We start from the raw sequence: 23,224 nt of genomic DNA on the forward strand, positions 1-23,224 counted from the left end.
AAAAAGCAAAGTAAAGCATTTCCCTTTTAAAATAAATGAGAATTCTTCATTCTCCCTTTGCCAGTCATTGTTTGTCAGAAAAAGGCTCAGATTTTACCACACGAGAAGGCAAGACAGAGAAAAATCCACATCAGCGAAGTCACAAAACCCGTGCGACTTTTCAATTACTTTTAACAGAGCTCCTCAATCACTGGCACTAAATGAAGCCCTTTCCCCATCTCACAATAGGCTGAGGATCCTGCCTTATTAGAAAGAATCATTTTTTATGTTAGGTTTGATTTAATTTCCTCAGGCTCTCCCCCACAACATCTCACTTGTAGCTTTTTAGCAAAAAAATTTAATAAAAAAAAGAAAACAGAAATCCTGCCTCCGAGGGACTGAGAACACCGTGTCTTGCATGCATTTACTGCAAGATGTGCAATCTGTGTCAGCCCCCAATCCCTTCCTGACATATTCACAAAGGGAAAGTTGCATTCAGTTTGAAGAGAGAAAGAAGCAGATTTTTCCCTTCACCACTTTCCCCCTCCCAGGTTTTGCACAACCCAGGATGAAACAAATGAAGGGAATTTGTTCTGCACCCTTGCAAACCCACGGCTCCCACGCAGAACCTGAGCTTTGCCAGTGTCATTATTCAGCGCTCGGCCACCGGGCTCCTCCCAACTCCCATTATATCAGCTACACGTTTGCGACACAGAAACCACGCAGAATTTCCAAACTCCTTAGTGAGGAGGGAAAGGCCACCTAATGAGACCACATGTGCAGAGCAGCATCTGGCTGCGAGCGCAGCCGCTTACCCGGCTCCTCGAGTTGTCGTGGAGACAAGCACCTGACCGCTCGGAGTCGCAGCGCCGCGGCTCAGCTCCAGATGCACTTGTAACACGTTCTGACAGAGAGCAGATGGTTTTTGCTGGGCCAAACCCGCCCGCCCTGCTCCCCTCCAGCCCCGCACACCCTCGATAAGCATTTTTAGCTTGTAAAATTCCTTCTCGTCTGCCTTGGAACCTCAGGCTTTCTCACCTCGGAAACAGAACAAAACTGCCAAGATTGCAGTTGGAAAACTCCAGACTTCAACCCCATCGATGTAACGGTTGTGAGGACACTAACAACCAACAAAACATTATCCAAATATTTGAGAAATCACTCATTCTGATGCTTTATTTTGGCATTGGATTCAAAGTGCTTTCCTGCCAAAATGCACAGGAATTCCTGCTTTCAGATGGTGCCTCACCTTCGCTGGTGAGGCCTGATGCCGTTTTAATTCTTAATTTATATAAAGTAAACCAAACTTTACACGTTCATAAGAATTGCTAATAATAATGTCTATTATTGCGATGACCTCACGGCTTTGAGACCCTATTTTCAGTTTCTCAATATTCTTGAGTGTACAAATACAAGTTTCTGTTCCAAATTCCTTTTCAATGCTTGAGTTTGCATTAGCTCAGCATCCTCCTCACAACATCTTCAGAGGAAACAACCACAAAACTTTGGCTGGAAAGTCCCGTCACTCCACACAGGCACTGGACACACCTCACAGGAGACACACAACTTTCTGTTTGTTTGAGAAGATGGATTTCCAGGGAGTTTTCTGAGGAAGTCAGGTGAATAAGCGTGAAAATCGGCAAAAGGGAACATTCACCACCTGCCTGCTCCGTTTTCAAGCAAAGCGAGTGCTCGGCTGGCCTGGGTGGCTTTCCTCCCAGCGCACAGAGTGCCTGCATCCGGGATGCCGGTACCCTCGCAGCACGCATCTCCCGCTGAAGAGTCAGGAAAGCCGGCTACCGAGGGAAAAGCCACCGGAGAGCCAACAAAGTGGCTGCACTGAGAAATCAGCATCCTGAACATCCCCTGTTTAAAACAAGAGTCAGCACTTGTGCTGCCTTTTGAGCTAACCTGATAAATGTACAGACACATCTGCTTTAATTACTTTAACCAAATGCACACACAAGTATCCTGTAGCTATTTTAGCATTAAAACAAATAATCAATATAACAAACACAATGTTATCAAATTTCAAGAAATTTAAATGCTCGACTGTAGTAGATACTTACCAATAATTGCCACAGCTAGGAATCGCATCAGAACACTTCATTAGCTCAGTTATTGTCTAGTCCATTGATTACTGCATGAATAATTTTCCATATCTTAATTGTAGCAGCACAAAATTACATGGCTCTAAATGCACAAGTTGCCCATTTAAAGGGTTAAAGATGCCTGACTGTTCTTCATTCTGGTGATTTGACATTCAACAGCGATTTAAACTCATTTTTACAGAGTTAACTCAGGAACTTCTAAAATATTTTGTCACATATGAAGCACACACCCAACTTCATTAAACAAAATTTTTGAGTTCTTCGATTTAGACCCTATATAAATACTTTCAAAGCTTCAAACCCAATCCCTAAGGTGCTAAAGAGTTAATACTTTGCACTGTGGTCACTGTAAATAAGCAGGGTTTCAGCTAAGCAATATTGCTGTCAGACACAAGGCTTTGCAGGTGTGGGCAATAATTAAAGGTTTCAGCACATCTACCTGGGTGAAGTATTTTTGCCTCCTATTCCAAGGAGGAAGCCCTCTCTGTGGAGAGCAGAAGAGCTCATTAATGAGGCTAATTAGGTGTAAAGGGGGTAGAGTCTGGCATCAGCTGCAGCTTATAGTAGCTAATCATTAAGCTCTGTAATCTCTCCCCCAGAACAGCAGATGATCATGTTCCTAGGTGACTGATGTTGCTAAGAAAATTTCCAGCACCTGAGTACCTGACCAAATACTTTTTGGTGAGGCTAAAAATTCCCTTAACCCTCCACATGCCAGAGAGTGAAGTCGACATAGTTTCTTCACTCACTAATTTTCTATCAGCAGTAAGGAGTGATATCTGGTCTTCATGTGAGGCCTGTAATGTGATTTATTTTGGAATTAAAAAAATCAATGTCATCAACAGGGTATGGCAGGGAGGCCAGTACATAAAGGGTGGCAGAGCAACATGCAATAGGAATACAAGTATGAGTAAAAATGCCAAAAGAGTGATCGCACAGACCTTCTAAAGGTTTGAGAGCTCTCCTTGTAATTTCTTTGCATAAAGTAGTGAGGATAGGTACAATACCACAGGGATGAAAGCCTTGTTAATAAATATGTAAAATATGGATTTCATTGTACTCATCTAATTTGAAATGAGAAAAAGGACATAATTTCCATGAAGAAAGAACACATGAAAACAGAGCTCAGTCTGGAACTTGCTTTGTGAAATGAATTGCAAAGATAGCAAACTATCCTTGCACCTCAACCTGAATTCTTGTGTTGCTTAGGCAGCACAGGCCCTTTACTGGCAATCTGCTTCTATCTTCCTCTTCTCCAACTGGAGCAGCAGATTTCAATAAAAAGTTTTTAGATTCAATTCAAATTCAGCAAGAAATGGCACATTTTTCTACTGCAATTATTTTATTGCCTGATGGGATGGGCTTGCAGTAGAATCACTTGAATTACTCATTGAAGGACACCAACCCAAAATCTCTTTGGCACCTTAGGTACAAGTCCTCAGTTATCATGAGAAGAGGAACATATTTAAAGGCGCATTTTGTTTAGGTCACCAGATTGCAAATCTGATTAAATCAGCATATTTAGCTGATCATTATTGTCACAGGGATGGAAAAATCCACTTCAGTTTCCTCTCTTTCTGTTTACTGACTGAGATGTTCACGGATTAAAAATACCTTGCAAAACTTGAAAACTGAGCAAGTACTACTGAGGTAATAAGGGCTCAAGTGTATTTAATCCAAACTCCCTTGTCTCCATGTTACCTCTGGACATGGAGCTGCACAGATTAAATAACACAAGCTACTCAGAGGTGGCACCGCCTCTCATTATAATCAGGGATATGGATGCACGCATGGAGATAATGACACCAGTAATCCAAGACTCCTCTTAGCAGCAAGAGCAAAGATCTCCAGTAATACCCAGAACCTTCTCTTACAACAGTACAGAAGTCAGTTGAATTGAATGATAAAGATGCTTTGTAGCGAACAGGAGATTGTTTTTAATAATTCTGCAGACATCATAAAGGTAAAACAGAAGGTAACACAGGTTTTCACAAAAGCCTTGAGATAAGCCCCTTCGCACACAGCAGCTTTGGGTGCTTCTCCTCCAGACTGAGGCGCACACGAAGGTTTTGGATTGGCACAGGTAGCACTCAACGCCAAGGACACAGCACAGTGTCCTACATAGAAATAGCAGCTCTTCGGAAAGACAACAGCTACCAAAATCCAGAAAGCCAGAAATGGGATGGGAGAGCCTTGTTTCAGATGCTGCCCAGACAAGTTCTTGCTTTTTCCTTTGTCATTACTTTATGCCAAGTTAGACAATTCCCCAGCAATGCAACTTCTCATTCCCAGTGAATGATACCCAAATACAGGGTAAAGAAAAAAAAATGAGAAGAGTTGAAAGCCACTGTTTTAGAACACAAGGGCTGCAAGTGATTCCATGAAAAGGTTATTTCTCCCTTCAGACTAGTGGAAGAGACAAGGAGAAGTGACTCCCTATCCCCCTCCTTCAAACTGCTGGGGAGACCTTTTCCAGTAAATCATGTTACAAAATGGTCAGACACCTGCAGTATCTCCAGCATTCAAATAACCTGATTAGATGTTTCATGGGGGAAAACGTGCAAAAGCAATGTTTGCCAGCAAAAGGTAGGTGTGTTTGGCAGTTGGGGCAACTGTATGCAAGTCTGCATCAAAGAGAGGAACAGGCAAATCAGAACTACCTTGCATTTTAGTCAATGGTAACAAACTTTGTTTCCTTAAAGTCTAACTCACCAGCAGAACCACATATGTCCCAAGGTTGGTCTGTGGAGACAAGAAAAACAGTTCAGAGGAGCGATTCCAAGATCTGGCACTGTTTCTGTATTGTTTTAACGTTCCTGACAAGTGCTCCATTGTTTCTTAGCCATGTACACACTTCATTTCAGTAATTAGCTGTCAGAGCGGGCCCAACAGCAACTTAGCATTGTCTGCTCAAATCATATTAATGAAATGCAATCCACTCAAATGTCCTGAATGCGTATCTGTAATTGTGTTAAATAGAGAGGCTGGGGACAGCAAACTTCAGCTTCTCAACAGAGCATTATGATCAAGCCCGTTAATCTATTATTTCTTAGGGATTTGACAACCAATTAATATTACAGGGTTTCCTATACGGCAATAAGGACTGATGATCCAACACTATTTTAGGGGTTTGGATTTTAGTTTTTTAAGCATAACAAGTGACTTCTCAGACATGGGGATATCAAAGTAAAAGCTGTTCATAGCATTTGTGAACACAACACCCTGAAAGGCAGAAAAGGAAGAACTGCAGGTTGCAGCATCGCAAAAGCTGGTTTTGTATTTAAAGATTCAGCATCTGCGTGTCGACACCTAAACGCCGAATACGCACTGTATACACTACACCGAGCGGCAGTAAAATTAGATAAAAGCCAAGATCCTTATCAAATACAGCAGTTTCTAACACTTCTCATACGACTATTCGAATCAATATTTGCAAAGAATACAAATGCAGTTGAACAGTTCCAGCTGTAAACTGATACTTGTCCATCAAGCCTCTATACCATTTTCTGGTTTATGCTCTCCATCATCAAGGACTTCTCCAAAGAACAGACTTTGGACAAGATAAAAAACAAGAAACAAGAAAAACATATATGAAAAATATCCTGTGGGCATAATAGCCTTTCAAAAACTTCCATGTCGGTTACGACTGCAAAACTGCTATTAGAATTTAATTAAAATTAAGCACAATGAGCTATGACAAGATAATGGATGGGAAGTGTAGCTTTAGGGCAGTGAGAATCTCTAGAACTCTGGCTAGATTTGATGCTTTATTTTTGGTTGTGTTTGGCAACTATTCTTTAGATTTCTGAAACACATCTTAATTATAATGCTCTGCAGAAATTCACAGAAGAGAACAGTCCTGCATTTCAGTTATCTCAAGATCTGTAACATATGCCAAACAAATAAGAGATAGTTAGGTCTCCAGTACCATCTCATCCTTAATTTCGTTCACGTTCACACCCACATCCAAGAGTACTTTCTCAATGAAAAAGCTCTCGCAAGCCCCTCCCAGTTCATTTTGTGACTAATCTACAAATAAAGTGAACTTATTTCCTCACACAGGTAGAAATTCTTTCAATATCCTTTACCTCCATAGCTGAAGGTAACACTCAAATCCAGCGTCACACAGACCTGAAGCAAAGGTAGCCAAAAGCCTTGGGAATGACTTTGACTTAGGGAAATCAATGGCCCATTATTGGTGACAGCTTCTTTGTTCTCCCTGGAAACTCTTTTTAAAAGAGCTGGAAAGCAATTTATTCAACACGTAAAGAAGGTCAACACGTAAAGAAGGATGCATGATTAAGTGACGTTTAGAAAAGAACAGATACTCCTGACATTAGTTTCAAACCCCTAAATGAGGGGATGCATCATCTGAATGGTTTTCAACTTGTGATTGAGAAATCTTCCCTATTAATTGGAAAGCCCCTGCTCCAAGACTAGATATATTTATAGCTTCATAGATACGTTTGGGGAAAAGATTTAACTGTTAAAACTAAAGATTATCTACCTTCGGCATGAACCTCCTTGATCAGATTCAGCTTCTGTAACCAGTAATTTAAAAGAACCCTCCACTCCCTGAGCAAAGCTAGATAGGTGCTTCTACTCGCAGCTACCACATGGACCAAGTACAAACAGCACAGCCAAAGAGCATTATTCGCTATCGTTCAACAGCAACTGTAACTCATCTCATATGATTTTATTACTAGACAGACTGCAGCCATTTAACATGTTTTAAAATTTAGGCAAGTGACAGCGTTCCCACTGACCGCCTCAAGTACAAAATGGTCTTGTAGGTAAGAAAAAAGCATATTTAGATAAAAGTGTGCTTTATTGTTCATATATTCTTCATGGAGAATATGTAATAAATCAGTAGTTGACAAACGAGGGATGAACTTTACCTGTACAAGTACAGACGGATCCTGAAGAAAGGCAAACTAATCACATTTGTAATCCTTACAAATTGCTTTCATTTTCACCATTAATCCTCTCTAAGAAAAAAATGTTCCAGAGATTTTAACTACTGCTTGGAGAGCTTCACCAAAAATAATTCTTTGATATATCTTCCTTTTCATGGAACAGCAGGAGTCAGCAACGTACATACATCACTTACAGCTCTTAAAGCGTGTTCAGAGCAAACCCAAGCCACCTCCATTTCCACGTTACTTTAAGAACCTTGTGTAAGTTACTGTCTGTGAGTAACGTCAACAAGTCTTACACATTTAGAATAAACAACATACATGTATGCATGTATAAAACAGGCATATAGTAACTCATGTAAGATCTGCTATAAAATTTCTCATTATATAAATCACAAAACTAAACACTGCATCGGGAGTTATTCAAAAGGGAGCTACACTGGACACGGAAGTAACCTTTAAGGAGTTAAAATGTCCTCAACTACAAGTCAAGTTGAAACTTATTTAATTAGGTTCTGTATTTGAAAAAATGAAATAAATTCTTTCATTAACTAAACCAAACTCCCTTAAAGGCAACAATATGTTCCCTCTCTGTCAGGACAGAGTGCAATGAAATCTTTATTTTAATTGGGGTTAGCTAACGGGCCATTTGGCTTCAGATGCTTTGTTTATCAGCCCTAAGCTCTACAGCTTAGCCAGGACTTGAAATATTTTATTACAGAATGATTTCATTAAAAAAAAAAAAAGAAATTAGAAAAATACACTTTCCCAAGTAGCAGAGATAATTTTAAATGTGTATTTTAAAAACTGGAAGCCTGAGCCAAAGGTATCTCAAAAGAAAGCCCTGATTTCCCGTTGTGTTACTGTGATGCAGGTCTCCCTTACAAATGCCCCGTTCTCATGGTTTCTGCATCGTGCCCTTCCCTCAGCAACACAGCAAAGATGCCACCGGACAAGAATGGATCTCTCCATGGTGATGACAATGCTGAAGTGACACAACACACCTCAACTTTGTATTCTGTCACCACCGCTCTTCCTTTGCTGTAGACAATGATTCAGAACCTTTCACAGATTTCCATTTTGTGACTAACTGGTGCTGCAGGAGGCAAGAAAGATTCTCTGCAAGGCACGAGAACTGAGACGAACCTTCCCTATCAACAAAAGCCTCCCTTTATATAAACTCATTCAAGGGCACAACTCGCTTCCCACTTTTTTCTAAACAGCTTTAAACATTCATAAGAAAATATTAGAGTTTGGAAAAGCTTGGAGTTGATCAATTCAATTTTAAAATGAAGAAAATTAATTCTTTTTCAGTAGATGACACCTTTCTCCTGTCAAACTGATTCACGAGTATCAGACATTTTCAGAAATGCAGTTACCGAAAACCTTAGCGGAAACCACTATCATGGGAACGGCCGATGAATGGGAACTCTACGAACACAGCCCCGGTACATTCCAAACTGCAGATAAAAGTAATGAAAGTATCCAGAATAATTTCCTGCTTTATTGTGAGGATCAAGCTTAGACTGGAGTTTGGATTTATTCCTTATTAAACCTCCAAGCCTCAGGAGGTTTCCTAAAACTGAAGTAAAATGGTAAAAGAAAAAAAAGAAAACTCCAAAGCTAATTTTGGCTGAGTAAACCCAGGATCACGATATTTTCCTATTCTCCTCTCCTGTAGTATCCCTACGATTTGATCTCTCACAGAGATGTCCTTTTTTCCCAAAATTGTAAAAGCTATTGCCAATAATGTCTCGCCGTCTCCCGGAGGATGCTGGCATCACACTGCTGACGGTTACAGACATGGGACATACCACAACACACTACAGACATTATTTAAGATGTAAAAACTCTGCCAGTCATATTTATTAAGTCCAGTCTAAAAAAATTTGTTTTGTTTTTAAAACAAACTTTCTTTTGTTTTCAGAAACAAAAGTATTGGGGCTGAGTCTGACAGAATAAAGCTTACTTCAAACAGATCACTGAGTTCTGTGCTTTGTGCTTGTGCTACATTAATGAAAACATAACAATTTCAAATTAAATGTATTTTTCATATTAATAAATTTTTCTTCCAGGTACCTTCTTGCCTCTCCTCTGTGCCATTCCCTCGTTAGAACTACAACAACCGAGCTGCAGCTGCAACTTCTCAGCAGGTATTTTGATTTGAGAGTAATCACAGTTTTCTCTACCATCTTGATACGATTTACGTCCTGATCATCTAACAAATAAGTAAAAGACTTAAATTGACATCAAGATGTACACTTTTCTCTAACATTACAAACTAATTGTATATCTCTAAACAAGAAAAATGTTATAAAGAAAACCAAAAACCCCAACAGCCTCGTGCCTACACCAGCTCTGGAGTTCAAAGCCTCCACATGTGTCTAAATAAATATCAAGGAAGTGTCAGAGGTAAATGAGGAGAGACCAGGTGAAGTGTGTGTGATGTGTTAATTGTACTCAAAAAAATAATGGAGCAAGACAGAGAAGCTGAACTTGCAATTATCATAATGGTATCTACTTCACAACACATTCTCCAACTTGAAAGAGACATTTTAAACCATAGGAATTCTGTGCAGAATACCCCCAGCTGTGCTCTGCATAAATCTTGCACGCTGTACATACACAGTTTATTCCAATACCAAGTAAAGCTATGACTTACAAAATGCATATTTCAGTCACAATAGAATATGTCATCGCCAAAAGCTCCTGCTCCTTGAATGAAAGTAACAGAAAATGATGAATCAAATTAGAAACAGATAAGAAAAGATGGAATCTTCAGCTGATATTTCACTAACTGCAGCAGTGTGTGTTTTAAAGAACAATGCATTTATCAGCCCCTCTGCACAGTTTACGTTTCTGTGCCCCCTAAAACAGAAGAAAGAAGAAAAAGGAAGTGCCAAATGCTAAATTGATTTTTACCTACATAGCAGCTTGGTCACAAAGCAGAATTTATCTTGCACTAACACTCTGTCCATATCAAACCCAACATATTTGTGAGAAAGTGTTGCCTGAATCTCTGATGAAATGCAAGAGCCAAATCAGAAAAGGGGCTAAGTCCCCTTCCATACTTTCCCTTTCCAGAAGCCTTAAGCAAGTAAAAAGTCCCATCTGAAAACCCCACCCAACAGTACCCATCCCTCTCCTGGATGGACGAATCGGGGTCATAGCAAGCACACCACTGAAACCACATCCATGTGTGATTTTGTTAAGCCCCAGGGCAGTATCAGAATATCTCTGTGTGATCCCGCGGACAAGGACAACCCCCAGCGATGACGGGTCTCCTGCACCGCCTGCCATGGGAAGCAATCAAACCCAACTGTCAATTACGTCACACATACAAAAATACCCCTTTCCGTCTGTAAGCCTAAAGCATTTTAGGCTTTCATGGTATGAGCTCTATCACCTACCTAAGCAAATCATTGCGAATAACTGATTTACTGCCTTTCACTCTTTTTGTACTCTAAGAGTTAAACTGCATGCTCCAATCCATACACCATCCATAATGTGCATGATGAAAGAGCAGAGTGGTGTGATCTTTCTATTAAGAAGCTCTATTTATTTGTCCCTAATCTGACCAAATATTCTAATTTCTATTGTTATTTCATCAAGTTTGCCTGCTACTGAAGGCTACTTGACAAATCCATATCCCCAAACCTCTTCTACCATCTTCTTTCAAGGGCAGTTGTCCTGCCTGTTCAGTTGTACAGCTGCTCATGCTAAGGAGGACGGGAATGTGACTCTTTCCCTGCCTGCCTCACTTGCCATTAGGGGTGGGATTTTTTAGTGGTTGGGATTTTTTTTTTTGTGTGGGGGGTGGGTTGTTTTCTTTTTTCCCCTTTTACATTCCCCCAATACCAAATGTAACTTATTCACAGCTCATTTAAAAAACACACAGTCACCAAGTGCCTGACACAGAAACTGAATTCAGTGGTTATGTTATTTGATGCTTGGTGTTTGTTTACGTGCTTCATTGTTCTGTTCTAAGTCCCCTGCGCTTTATTAGTTCGGGAAATATCTTCAAGTTCTCCTGCATTTGCACGCTGCTTCATTGCTTGCTGGGGCTGTGCACTCTCCATTATAAGCGAAGTATCAAGAGAAAACATAATAAAAACACAGGCAAAAGTCAGGCTAACACAAACAAACAAAGGCTTGAAACAATTTGAGAAGAAAAACAAGTGTATAAAATAGCACAAAAAAAGGAGAATCAGGTGTGAGAGGCAGAGACGAATAATTTATCAGTTGAATGTACAAATTCTCCCACAGCAAAGCCAAAGTATCATGAGCTGCTTCTCACTGTACAACCTTCCCAGCTAACAGGAAGATTTAGAGGCTTTTGAACAAAGCTACTTTTATTTCCGCAGCACCAACACAGAGCGACCCTCTCCAGTCCGATGGCTGAACAGAGGCTCCAAAGTTCCTTAAACCATGAAACACAAGATTCCTCCCCTCAGCTTGCTCACAGGTTACAGCCAAAAAAGACACCAAAAAAACTTTAAACTCTGCATGAAACAGGTAAACGGCAATAACCTCACGAGCACTCCTGTGAACATTAGCATTCCAAAATCCACACTCAAGAGGAAGGGACCGTTCCACCTCGTGCTGCTGTTAGCTGCAAGGTGTGCCACACACCTTCCCTTACTTTGGACAAGGATTCTAGACTGAAGTACAAAACCACCCCCGTGCTGAGGTTTGGGGGGCTTTTCAGGGGTTGTGTGTGGAGGTTTGGAGGTTTTGGGTTGGGTTTTTTGCTTGTTGCTTTAACTTAACACGTATGATGGACAGGAAAGTTTGATGGCATCTTTCATGACACGAGTGCTGTATTCAGCAGAGGGTCACACCAGCTTCCTTCAATATTTTTTATTACCTTCCCCTCAGAATCTCAGTTTTCCACCCCTAGCATGGCATGCAGAATTACACAACACAGTATCTTGTAACAGTCTGGAAATTACAAAACAACCCTATTTACTACATAACAACCTGCTGTAAGAGATTAAAGAGAATGCCTTTTCAGTTTCATTAACATATGTATATCTCAACAGACTTAGATGTAGAATATTAAATGCATTTTCAAGAACAGTAAATGCTTGCAAGCAAAAGAGACATTTTTAAGGTTTAAAACAGCAAAAGTTGAAACTCATCTGTAGCAACAGTAACAGAGAGAAAACGCAGCAACAGAACCGAAAGGAAAACAAAGAGCACACAGAAGACAAACAAAACTGTCTTTCCCCAGCAGAGCTGTTCCAGCCAGTGATTCTGGATCCTCCTACGTCTGCTAGATCACTTTCCAGAGATGGCAAAGCACCACAATAGTTACAGGTAGCTTCTAAGCAAGACTGTCAAGACCTAAATGCCACAAAACACAGAATCTTCATGCTAGGAAAAAGTCTTAAGTTTCAGCTCCCAAATAGAGAGAAATGCAATTTATCTCCATTTTTATTATACAAACATCAAATGCCACGGCCATTGTCCGCTCCCATCTGTTAGCAAAGACATCAAGATGAGATTCAGAAATCACCATCTCTTTGGCACCACTAGCCTGCCTGTACAGGCACACGCCAGAGTTACCAGCAACTGAACAAGAAAAAGGTAAAGATGGGTGGGAGAAAATTCCTACTAAACACACATCAGCACTAACGTTTAAAGGAGCACAACAAAATTTCAAGCAAAACCAAAGGCTTTGTTTTAAACACTACTGCTCACTGTTCCCCTGGCAGTTTTGGGGTTGTGTAACTTGTCCCCATGTAATATAAGCACTAGTGATCTCCCTTCTTTTTTTCTGCAGGTGGACAAGCACTCCTAGACCCCTGACCTGTCAAGAGTGCACCGGTGAAAGGGAAGGGTGAAAGGGAAGGACCTGCTCTGGAAGCCACGTACACCTGTAAAATAATCACATTTGAAAAACAAGCAATGCAAAAGCTGGCTCTGCAGAGGAGGTAACTGGGATGTAGCAATTACTGGAGTTAGAAACAACTATTTACTCTTCCACCAAAAAACTTAAAAAAAATATTTCACCATGGCAACAATCACACTTCATAGCAGATAAAGCACTGACTGCTACAAAGCCTTTTCAAAATGAATTATGCACCAGGATGTAACATGCACTTTTTTATGTTACTGCACACACATTCCAACAAAATTTCCTTTTGGACTCATCTGGCATTTGCTTTTTCACTCTGTACCACACATCATCTACTTTTCTGACTCCTGTCCCACTCCTATCTCATAGACCTTGAATTGCTAAAGGAATTTATAAAGTCAGTCTGGGCAATGGACAATTAATACAGTAGCTTTATGTCATGCACCACACTGCTGTGTTAATGTCTTCCTGAGAAACTTATTGATTCTGTTACTGCTATTAAGGTACTGCTATAAGGTAGATTAAGTATCCATAAATCAACAATCCTTAGTGAAATAAACCCCTAAGACTGATAAGTAACCCATTCTCTTAGAACACTTTGAAACTCCCAGTGTTGTAGAAGATCTAAATATCTACAGGACTAATCTTGACTTTACCTTTCTTGGACATGAATTAAAACAGGGATGAAGAGCAACATTTTTCTTATAAAGCGTGCACAGTTTTAAAGCAAAGTGCAAGTAATCAAGCTTTTCAGATCTGTCAGGCTAGAGAATGCTGTATCAAGGACAGACAATTCCCTTTGGAAAGCTCTCTGGAGTGACCACGTACCCTGCCCTGTGATTGCACCTTTACTTTAGGTGTGAGGGTGCTGGTTTCTCACCACCAGCTGCAGAAGCCAAACGATGGCACGTTGGCTCCAACCACAAGGTGTCAGCAGAAGAAAGTGCACAGTCAACTCTCCACAAAGAAAATAGGAGTCTAATTTCCATTTCCCGCTTTGGTTACCAGCATACACAGCTATAGAGTACTACAAAACACCCTTGGATGCACAGAGTAATTACACAGCTATTTCTGTCTGAAAAATTACCTTTTGTGAAACAATTAGAAGATCATACAAATATTCCCTCTGCAAACAGCAGACCAACAGGAATTTATAAAAAACTAATTCAAATGGACAAAATGCTTACATTGCTGTAACTTAAAAATTCGAGTAATATTGATAAAGATCACAACTTGTGAATTTAAAGCCTGCTCTATGACACATTCTAGGTCTACAGAGAATAATGGAAAATAGCTTCATACCATACATCCCAAAAAGTCAGTTCGTACTGAATGAAAAGGTCTATGAAAGTAAATTGTCTTGTGAGACAAAAGCTGCGAAAGGAGGCAAAGCTACTGCTGCTTTGAATTTATTTTGTAATTACCAATACTTTTAAAGGAACAGTTGGATTTCTTGAGTTATGGGACATCAAAAGCAAAGAACTAGGTCATGTTCAGTAGGGTTTATGCCCCATATTAACAATTACATGGGAGGTTATAAGAGAAAAAAACCACAAGTATTTAAAAATAAGTTCTTTTCCTAGAAGCTGTTTCTTCCATTGGTTTTCTACTTGTATCAACCATACCAAGATGATTTTATTTGTAACTGTTACACCACTAACAACTTCAAAATATTTTTTTTCAAAAAGACATTAAATTTTTAAAGCCAATTCTAATACCCTCTGTGGTCTTTGTGAATTCCAACACACCAATAGAGAGGAATCAGAGCTGCTGCACACACTTCAATATTCCTCTGCTATTCCACAAGAAACCCCTGTCACTATCTATACGAAAAGATGTGTATCATGGCCACGCTGAACCCCTGCTCGTACACAGTCCACAAACTTCGTGAACCGAGCTAACCAGCTGACAGGAAATAACAATGGGGATAATTGCTGCCTAGAAGATGGAATTATGTGAGAGCAGAGAGGACTATTTCAAGTGCAGGACTGGAAGCACAGCACAACAGAGAATCACAGGGCTTTAAATTGCAAGATGCCTTACTAATTGCCAGTTACGATGCCTTGTTATTGAATTACTACCCTGTTTCTTTTGTGAACTTAGCAAGTACGTCTCCCAAGCGTTTTACTCATTACACATGGCTGTTTGGAGTTGTTCTGCATTATAATATCAGGTTTTCCAACAGGTTTGAACTAATTTTTAAGTGCAATGTTCCTAACTGTAACAAGAGCCTCTCAATAGTTGCATTTACTGTTGGCGTGCTCTAAATTGAAAGTGTACCATTTGCATGTTTTCTTTGATGGAAGGATAAGCAAACCAAACCATTTCTTCTACTCCTCAGGTTAGCTGTCCCTCAAAGTTGCCCTTCCTAGGAGTGTGCTGTTACCAACCAATTTCAAACGCTCATCCTTAATGTTCAGCCTTCAAAATACCAGATGGGACTTCCAGAAAAGCAATTTAAATTTTTATTTTTCTTCATAAATCCCTTAACTAGTTAATCTCGCACACATCCAGGCAAAGCATACACCAACATTCCCAGAGTTGCCTGGCAACTACTGGGAGGAGCATAGAAAAACAAGGAAGCCTGCTTGGATGAAGGGAAGTCAGTGTCTCCCCGAAATGGATAAAAGAGGCTTACAGCCAGAGTGCCTTGCTGGTCTCATTTTTGCTATTTATACGGTCAGCATTTTAAATGCCTCCCATTATTTTACCTCATTTGCTTTAAAGGCCCAATACTTGTACCAGCCGTACATAAACAAGTCAACACGATTTATTTCGTCCACACACAATACATAGATTCTGCCAGTAAGATGTGAAAGGACTCATGCTGACTTCAAAAGTTGTTTCTGAACCCTGAGCATGAATTGTTGGAATGGTGTTTATTTGATGGCAATAACTGGATTGTTTAAAATTCAGAGATATTTTTCCCTTCTGGCTTTAAAAATAACACAGAAACAAACTATAGCACTCAAGAAACAAAATGTCTGTAGGCCAACTTCTGGTCTTTTCCTTTAACATCATGATTAAAGTTAGATGTTTACTTGTCTGCGTCTCAGATCCCTTCGTTAATCTTCACAGAGCAGGAGAATGCAAACGCCAACGCCTTTTCTCAGCCAGTCGGCCTTCATTCTCGCTCCACTCATTCAGCCTCTCCACTTACACTCAGATCTCATCTCAGCATCTCCCAGTGGTATTCAAGCTCTCCACTGCCACTGCCGATTTTCTGCTCTGCCTCCAAATGCTGGCAGATGAGAGGTGAAGGTATAAAGCAAAAGGGTGTTTTGTCCTCTGCAGAGAGGATCTTGGTAAGCAGCCACAGGTCTAAACACGGACTCATTTCAACAAGGAGTTCAAGTGAGCCTGTGACCACTGCACTGACACTTACCACTGTGTTGGACTTGCATGTGTCCGTTTGCACTGCTTCAGACACAGAAAACAGGGAATATTTTGGAAATATGCTGTGCATCACTCTGCACTTGCTATTTTTGATCCTCCTTATTGCTAAGACATGTCTCATGAATTATAACTGAATATTCCTTATATTACTTAACTTGTGTCTAACTGCCTATCGGCTAAATGAACACACTTGAAAAGAAACACTTTTAAGTCTACGGTAGCAAAACCACTATGGCACAAAACATGTGGAAATATATTAATTTGGCTGGACTGATTTGTATTGAAGTCCATGAAGATACTTGCAGTAAGCCAGGAACAGATGCCTCACTAGAAGCAATAAAACCCAAGATCAAGTACAGAAAAATCCTTCCACGACTTGGATGACACTTAATCATTGCTAAAGAGAGCTTAGCTCTGAACCAGAAGCAAGAGATGGAATTTCCCTAACAACATTTATTGTCAATAGTTACAACTCCAGACATTCTTCACATTTCTGTAAAAGCACTATTTTTTACTAACCATGTTCTTCAACTCCGTGATTCCACACGTTTCCATGTTTCACAGGCATATATTGTGTAAAAAGTGTATCTTTTACTGCCTTTAGAAATAATACAATGAATTCCCAGATTTCGCAGTGACGGAAAACAGTCAGCTCTGCACCACCCTCCTGTTGTCATTTATTTACACTTTTTTATCATCTCTCAGAATTAACTGTCTTTGAAGTCAAGCAAAACCCATACCTTTCCATAAGAACTTTTCTCCCTGTGTGACTGATCATGCTTGTTGTACCTCTCTCTTTTGTAGGAGACTGGAATGTTGTTTCAGTACTAGCCAGCCAAAGCACCACTATGCTGACCTTAGTAAAAGCAGGTTATACTGCACTTCAAATTCTTATTAGCTTTCTTCCCCACCGCTGCTGCAGATTTAAATCTTATGCCTACTGATTTCCTACTTACAGGTTCAATTTTCAGGGCGTTTCTGTAGCTCCCAAAGAAAGATGCCTGTGCTTTTAGAAACGCTCTTGCAACACCATCTCCAGTGGTTGTAGAGACTTTCTTCAATCTGTTCTTCAGCGTAGAGACCTGAAATCACACAACAGGTCTAGATCACTCTCATTCTACAAAGATTAACACACTGAGGCACAGCTAAATGGATAAACGCTCCCACCACAGCAGCAATTATGACAAAAAGTTACATTGTGAATTTAGAGTTGAATATTTCAGTTCTAAAAGCATTGCTTTTCAAGCTGTTTTGCTCCTCTAAGATATGATTGGATTATATTCAGAAAGCAATAGTAAAGCAAGAGCTTCAAATCAACCTTTCCTCCTACTTAAAACCTGCTGTTAACGTGCTGTTGAGTACTCCTTTACAGGTATGGTTCTAGGTCATTCTCTATGAGAATCCATGAAAGAACGTCAGCCAAATTAATTCAAACATCAGACTAATAGAGAAACTGTTCAGAATCCGGCCATCTGCCGCCTCCAAGGCCAAGAACAAATTTCACAGGCCTGAAAAGTCTGTTTGCCACATATACAAGCTCTTTGTTTTTTCCTGTTAAGGCTACATTTTCTTGTATTTCAGAGACTTAATGGAGAATAACAAAATGACCTTAATTTATGTATACAATGTGCCCCCTGGGCTGGCTTCCATCCACCCACCCGGCCGCTCCCTCACTCCTCAGCAAGAGTGGGGAGAAAACACAGAGGAAGAGCTCGCGGGCTGAGATAAAGGCAGGAAATCAGTTACCAATAACTAAGGAAGATCAGTTTAGCGTAGTGCCAATTAAAACAGAGCAGGATGGTGAGAAACAAAGACAGTAACTAAAACTCTTTCCCTCCTTGCCCTCTCCCTGGCTCAGCCCCCCCACACGCCTGATCCCCTACCTGGTCCCTGAGGCGCAGGGGGACGGTGGTCACGGCACCCCCAGCACTGCCAAGGGCCTCGGCCGTGCCCTGCCCCAGCCTCCCCTCACAGCAGCCCCGCGCCCAACGACTCAGAAGAACCTGTGGGTATTTAGTGCCAAATCACAACACCTGGTCCTTCCAAGCAGCCAATTCCCACTGCAGGTTTTTCTCCTCTTCCCTCAGGAGATCCAAACCACCTGTGAGTGGGCCGGCTCTTCTCTTAACCCTCGTTGCCCTCTCCCTTCCACCACAGAGGTGTTTAATTACCTGGGGATTCGTAGAGCTGCACTTGTGGGGAACACAGCCCTAACGGTCTCATTACCGTTTACACGGAGACACCGATCACAACTTAGCAAACGCCAACTCCACACGTTCTGTGCAGGCAGAGTTAAAGCTACCGTGTGATCCAGGCTACCTGAATGTTGTTTCCCATGTATACCAAGGGCTACAGCTTTGGAGGATTATCCAGTACTGCTCTCTCTGCTTTGGAATTCTCTCTCACACGGGAAGGCTGGGGCTTAGTTTGATGTCTCTTTTTGAGTGCTTATAGCTCAGTAACTACTGCGCTAAGGCCATGTATCTATATTATATTGTTAGTGACAGTGTTTTGCTCTCCCAAACACAAGCTGAGGATGGAGATAAATAAACCTTTTGAAGATTAACATCAAGCTCACTGTGCCAGTGTGCAATGGTTATAGGTTACACTAAATCATTAACAAATAGTTGTGTCAGTCACAGTGTTTTGGTGTTGCAGGCAGAACTGGGGCAAGGTGAGTTTCCCCGACAGATCTCACACAACACGCAGCAATACAAACCCAGCAGTCTAGGCACTGGGTCTTGAAAGAAATTCAACTCCTGCTTGTAGAGAATGTGTCCGTGTCACATGTGAACCCCAGTGTGATGAGGGACCTTACACACAAGACTGGAAGGAACCACAATTTCAGATGGAAAGCAGAGAGACAGGAAATCCCTCTTCGTCTTGATTCACAGAAGCACATGAATGACTCCACAAATATCCATATTATGGATTCAACAGAAATAAATCTATCCACAACTTTTCCAATGCCATTCTGAAACACCCCGATGGGGTTGTAGGAACATCATTTACAGAGTAAGCAGATTCTATTGCAGTCAACATCACTCACTTTTCTCAGAGTATGGACAATACCTCTTAAAACACAAGTGATGGTTCAAATGGTTGAATTAACTTTCAAGACCTTGGTCTCATCCTCCAGCTCACAAGAAAAGCTTATTCTGACCTCATCCATATCTCCCAAATCTGACCAGATAAGTGGAGCTGTTTCTACCTGCCTTAGGAGGAAATGGCAGGTGGATTTAGCAAGGGCTCCAGTTCCCCCCCCTTCTCCAAGCACATCCCTTCACGTGGGGCGGGTTGGAAAGGGACGCCTCGTCTTGCTCTATAGGTGTTAAATATACCACCCACACCGAGCACTACTACTTATTCTCTGAAAACTAAATGTTATATTTACTTGTGTTTACCAAAGATATTGCAAAGATATTTCTGGTTAAATTTTCTGCAGATTCTGTTGTAGAAGGAATTTCATTACCGTTATTTAGTAAACAGAAATAAGCAAGAGCATATTCAGCATTGTTTGTAAATCTGAATGCTGTGGCTTATGCCAACAATCCATGCATTAATGAGCCCATAAGCACATATTAACATAATGCACGATAACAGATTTAGTCTATCATGCCCACAGAAATAGCTCACTCCTATCCCTGAGATAATGTCTCTCAAGGAGCTCCGTTATTCGCACAAGGCAAAAACTTCATCAGATTTTCAAACCCGAACAGCACTTCTGCCTGTACGACGGAGTCTGATATTGTAGGGATGAGGTACGCATTTATTTCCTACTTCAACTTGTGTAAACCATTTAAAGGTAGTTCTTAAAAAGCAACAAATTATCCATAGATCTGAGTAACTTCCAAATCAATCTCAAACATTTTATAAGTGGTGTTCGTTAAAACATTCAGGTGAAGATAAAGAACTGGCCATCTATACAGAAGGAAAAGGCTTTTCATTTCATTTTACAACAAAGTTCAGAAGGCTACTCATAGTCTCTCTGTGTTTCACCTTCTCTATTTGGTATTGGAGCAGAATATTGATAGGTATTTTGCTAATTTCTTAACCTTTCAGACCATTTGCTTTCTTCTAAGACTAAAACTCTGTAGGGTGTCTATTCTATGTATGCACACTATTATTCCTTCAATCAGGACTATTCCAACAGGCATGTCAGTTTTTAAAAAAAGGAAATGTTAACAACACCGTATTAAAAGAGACTAACAAGTCAAAAAAAATCACGCTTACTCTGGAATAAATTAGTACATAAGACAAAGTAGATTCTACCAGCAGAATTACGATCGTTTCCTGCCTAAAGAGGCAGCAATACTTTAAAAAAAAAAAAAAAAAAGACTGTGACCACTCAATATCAAGATTATTTCTCGCCAAATAGACACATATACATGCAGTCTACCCTGGGAGTGTTTTTAAAGAAGATTTTTATACTTCTGGCAGTTCAGGTTTAAAGGTCAGATTTAAACTATCACCATGTTTCAAAATGCAATCTGTGCAATGCAGCATAATGAAATGGTTCAGTAAAGGTGCTAGTGGAAATTCTTTTAATTAGGTCCAAGGCTTTTCAGTTGTCAACATGAATAAAGCAAGAAACGTTCTATCGCAAACACAGGGTAAGAAATAAAAATGGATTCACCTTCAAGGAAAACAGTCCTGCTATGGAGTTGTAGTTTAGTACTTCCTGCTGTCCTGAATGCAGTTTATTTCCCACTAAGTGAAAAACAGTAACACAGGCTTCCTACTTGTGGTAACTTGTTAATGAATGGACAACAGTAGCAAACACAACTCAATTACCATCAGCCTGAGATATTCATAGGCCAGTGCGAATGTACAGTTCTCTCCCAGCCATCAGATATGCAAGAGCTCCTTGGCGCAGCACACTGCATTGCATCAGGGCTTCATTTAATAAAAACTACAAGTTGACAGAGTGAGCTTATGCTTTATTCCTTGTAATATGAAGCTCTGACTACAACTAAGACTAGAAGATGACACTTATTTGGAAATACATGAAAAATCCATAAGGGTTGCATAAAAAAAAAATTACTACCCCCTCTTTGCTATTCCTTGCAACACAGACGGTGGTGTAGGAGACTTGTCAGCAGCAGATGCACTTATTGTAATCACAGTCCTTAATAAATCTCTTTTTTTTAATATTGACTATTTAAAAAGGAAAGTTACTTCCTGGGGTGTTCTCATGCTGCCAGATTTTCAGCAACACATCAGAAGCAGAAGGTGAAGGTGAAGGAAAGCCGGGCTTTCACATCTCCAATAGTTAATCAGGAGGCAGTCGTACACACCTTGGTTCTCAGGGACCTGACCCAAACAGCTGAGGGAGCGTGACCGCCAGCAGGCACTGGGGCTAAAACATGCCTACATGCCTTCATCTGATTCTGCTGGGACTGCCTCAACGCTCCCCAGCTCCTGCACCACAACGTTACCTGGAACAGCATTTCACTACAGCCTCTGTGGATCTGGATCCGAGGAGTAAAAAAATTAATGAGTGGTTTGTTCCAGACTCCTGAGAATCAACAGTTTAGGCAGCAACGTCACTATCATGAAACAAGCACAACTCACTACTTGAAGCACGAAAATAATCAGAGGACTTCATGGCATTGTTTAACTCTATTTAAAAAGCTGGTCAAGGAGAGGAGAAAAACAGCTTTAAACGTTTTCCACTGGATTAAATACCTGATGGCAAATTTATCACTCGGAAGATGGTTTTACTGACTATTCAAAACAGATAGATTTAATTTAACAAAGCAAATTTTGTGTCTCTTCAGCAGTGAGTAATTTGCTCACTCTTCACATTAAGTAGCAAAACCAGCAGATTAGTTTGATATAACAACCATTTACGATCATGAAACTGTAGACGACATTTTCAGTTTCCCAGATCCTAAATGCATTTATTTAGGGAGAGACCAGTGGGGAGACACCCTCCCAGAGTCTCCCATCTTCCCAGGGAAGCAAACAGGAAAAGAAAAAAAGAGAAAGGAAAAAAAAGTATAATAGATTGGCTTTAGAGTCTCCCTGCTGAGATGAACAACTTGATCCACTTACAGTTCCAAACACATGATGCATGAAAGAACTGACAGAAATTCAATTCTTGCAAAGAAGAGCAGCTGCTCTCTAGCGGTCAAAGCCAAATATTAAGCAGTTGGAAGGAAAGAAAAAGACCTAGAGGAGAATACTTCATTATCTAGGTAACTTCAATAATGAAACAAGCTAAATAAGACATAAACACCGATTCCAAACTTTAATTACACTACGCAACACGATTCAAGTTAAGACTTTGTTGCGACAAATATTAATCCCAGCTGTATTTATATAGCAGTTGTGAAAAAAAATACAGCATGTACGCTATTTGTGAGCCATGCCAGTTAATTGAATTTGCTGGCAGCACTTCCTCTGCTATGCTCCCAACATCCTCCAAGATAAAATGTAGCTTTTAAATAAACCTGTGGAATACCGAATCAAGAAATCTGAACTAATAAAACACAACTCTTTACTGTTACAAAAGTGAAGTAAAAGTAAATAATGAAAGGAAGGAAGTCTCTTAAAATTTATTACATTCCAAAGCTTGAAGTTCTGCGTTTATTGGTGAAGTCTCTTCTGATGTCCTACAGTGTGCCTACAACAGCTCCTTTAAAGACGTCTCATAAAATCTAATATAATACTTGATTGTTGACAAATCATATGCATGTTTGAGGCCCCGCACTCCCTGTATCCAGCCATTTCTTACATAATTCCATGAATTTTACAACTCTGTCCTTCCCAGGCTGTGGATAACGGCAGGAGAGGTGACCAGCTGGCAGAGCTGGATGTCGGGAGTGAAATCAAAACGAAAAACCATATAAAACCAGAAAAAAAATGACGGAAGTAACTTTTATAGAATATATGCTTGACTAAAGCCAAAATGTTCCCAATCAAGATGGACCTTTCATCCAGAGCTCACTGTTTTCGAA

At 40.4% G+C, this 23,224-nt stretch overlaps 1 protein-coding gene across 10 annotated transcripts in view; it reads right to left on the reverse strand.

The window, feature by feature from the left end:
* DENND1A (DENN domain containing 1A) overlaps positions 1 to 23,224 on the reverse strand; it is a 175,661-nt gene that overhangs the window by 48,631 nt on the left and 103,806 nt on the right. For all 10 annotated transcript variants that reach the window (XM_069873541.1, XM_069873537.1, XM_069873540.1 and 7 more), the window contains exon 13: positions 17,219 to 17,344. In XM_069873541.1, the coding sequence (XP_069729642.1) occupies positions 17,219 to 17,344 (126 nt within the window). The remainder of the gene's footprint in view (positions 1 to 17,218; positions 17,345 to 23,224) is intronic.

Source organism: Phaenicophaeus curvirostris, chromosome 20, assembly GCF_032191515.1.
Source record: "Phaenicophaeus curvirostris isolate KB17595 chromosome 20, BPBGC_Pcur_1.0, whole genome shotgun sequence".
In the NCBI taxonomy this organism is placed as follows: domain Eukaryota; kingdom Metazoa; phylum Chordata; class Aves; order Cuculiformes; family Cuculidae; genus Phaenicophaeus; species Phaenicophaeus curvirostris.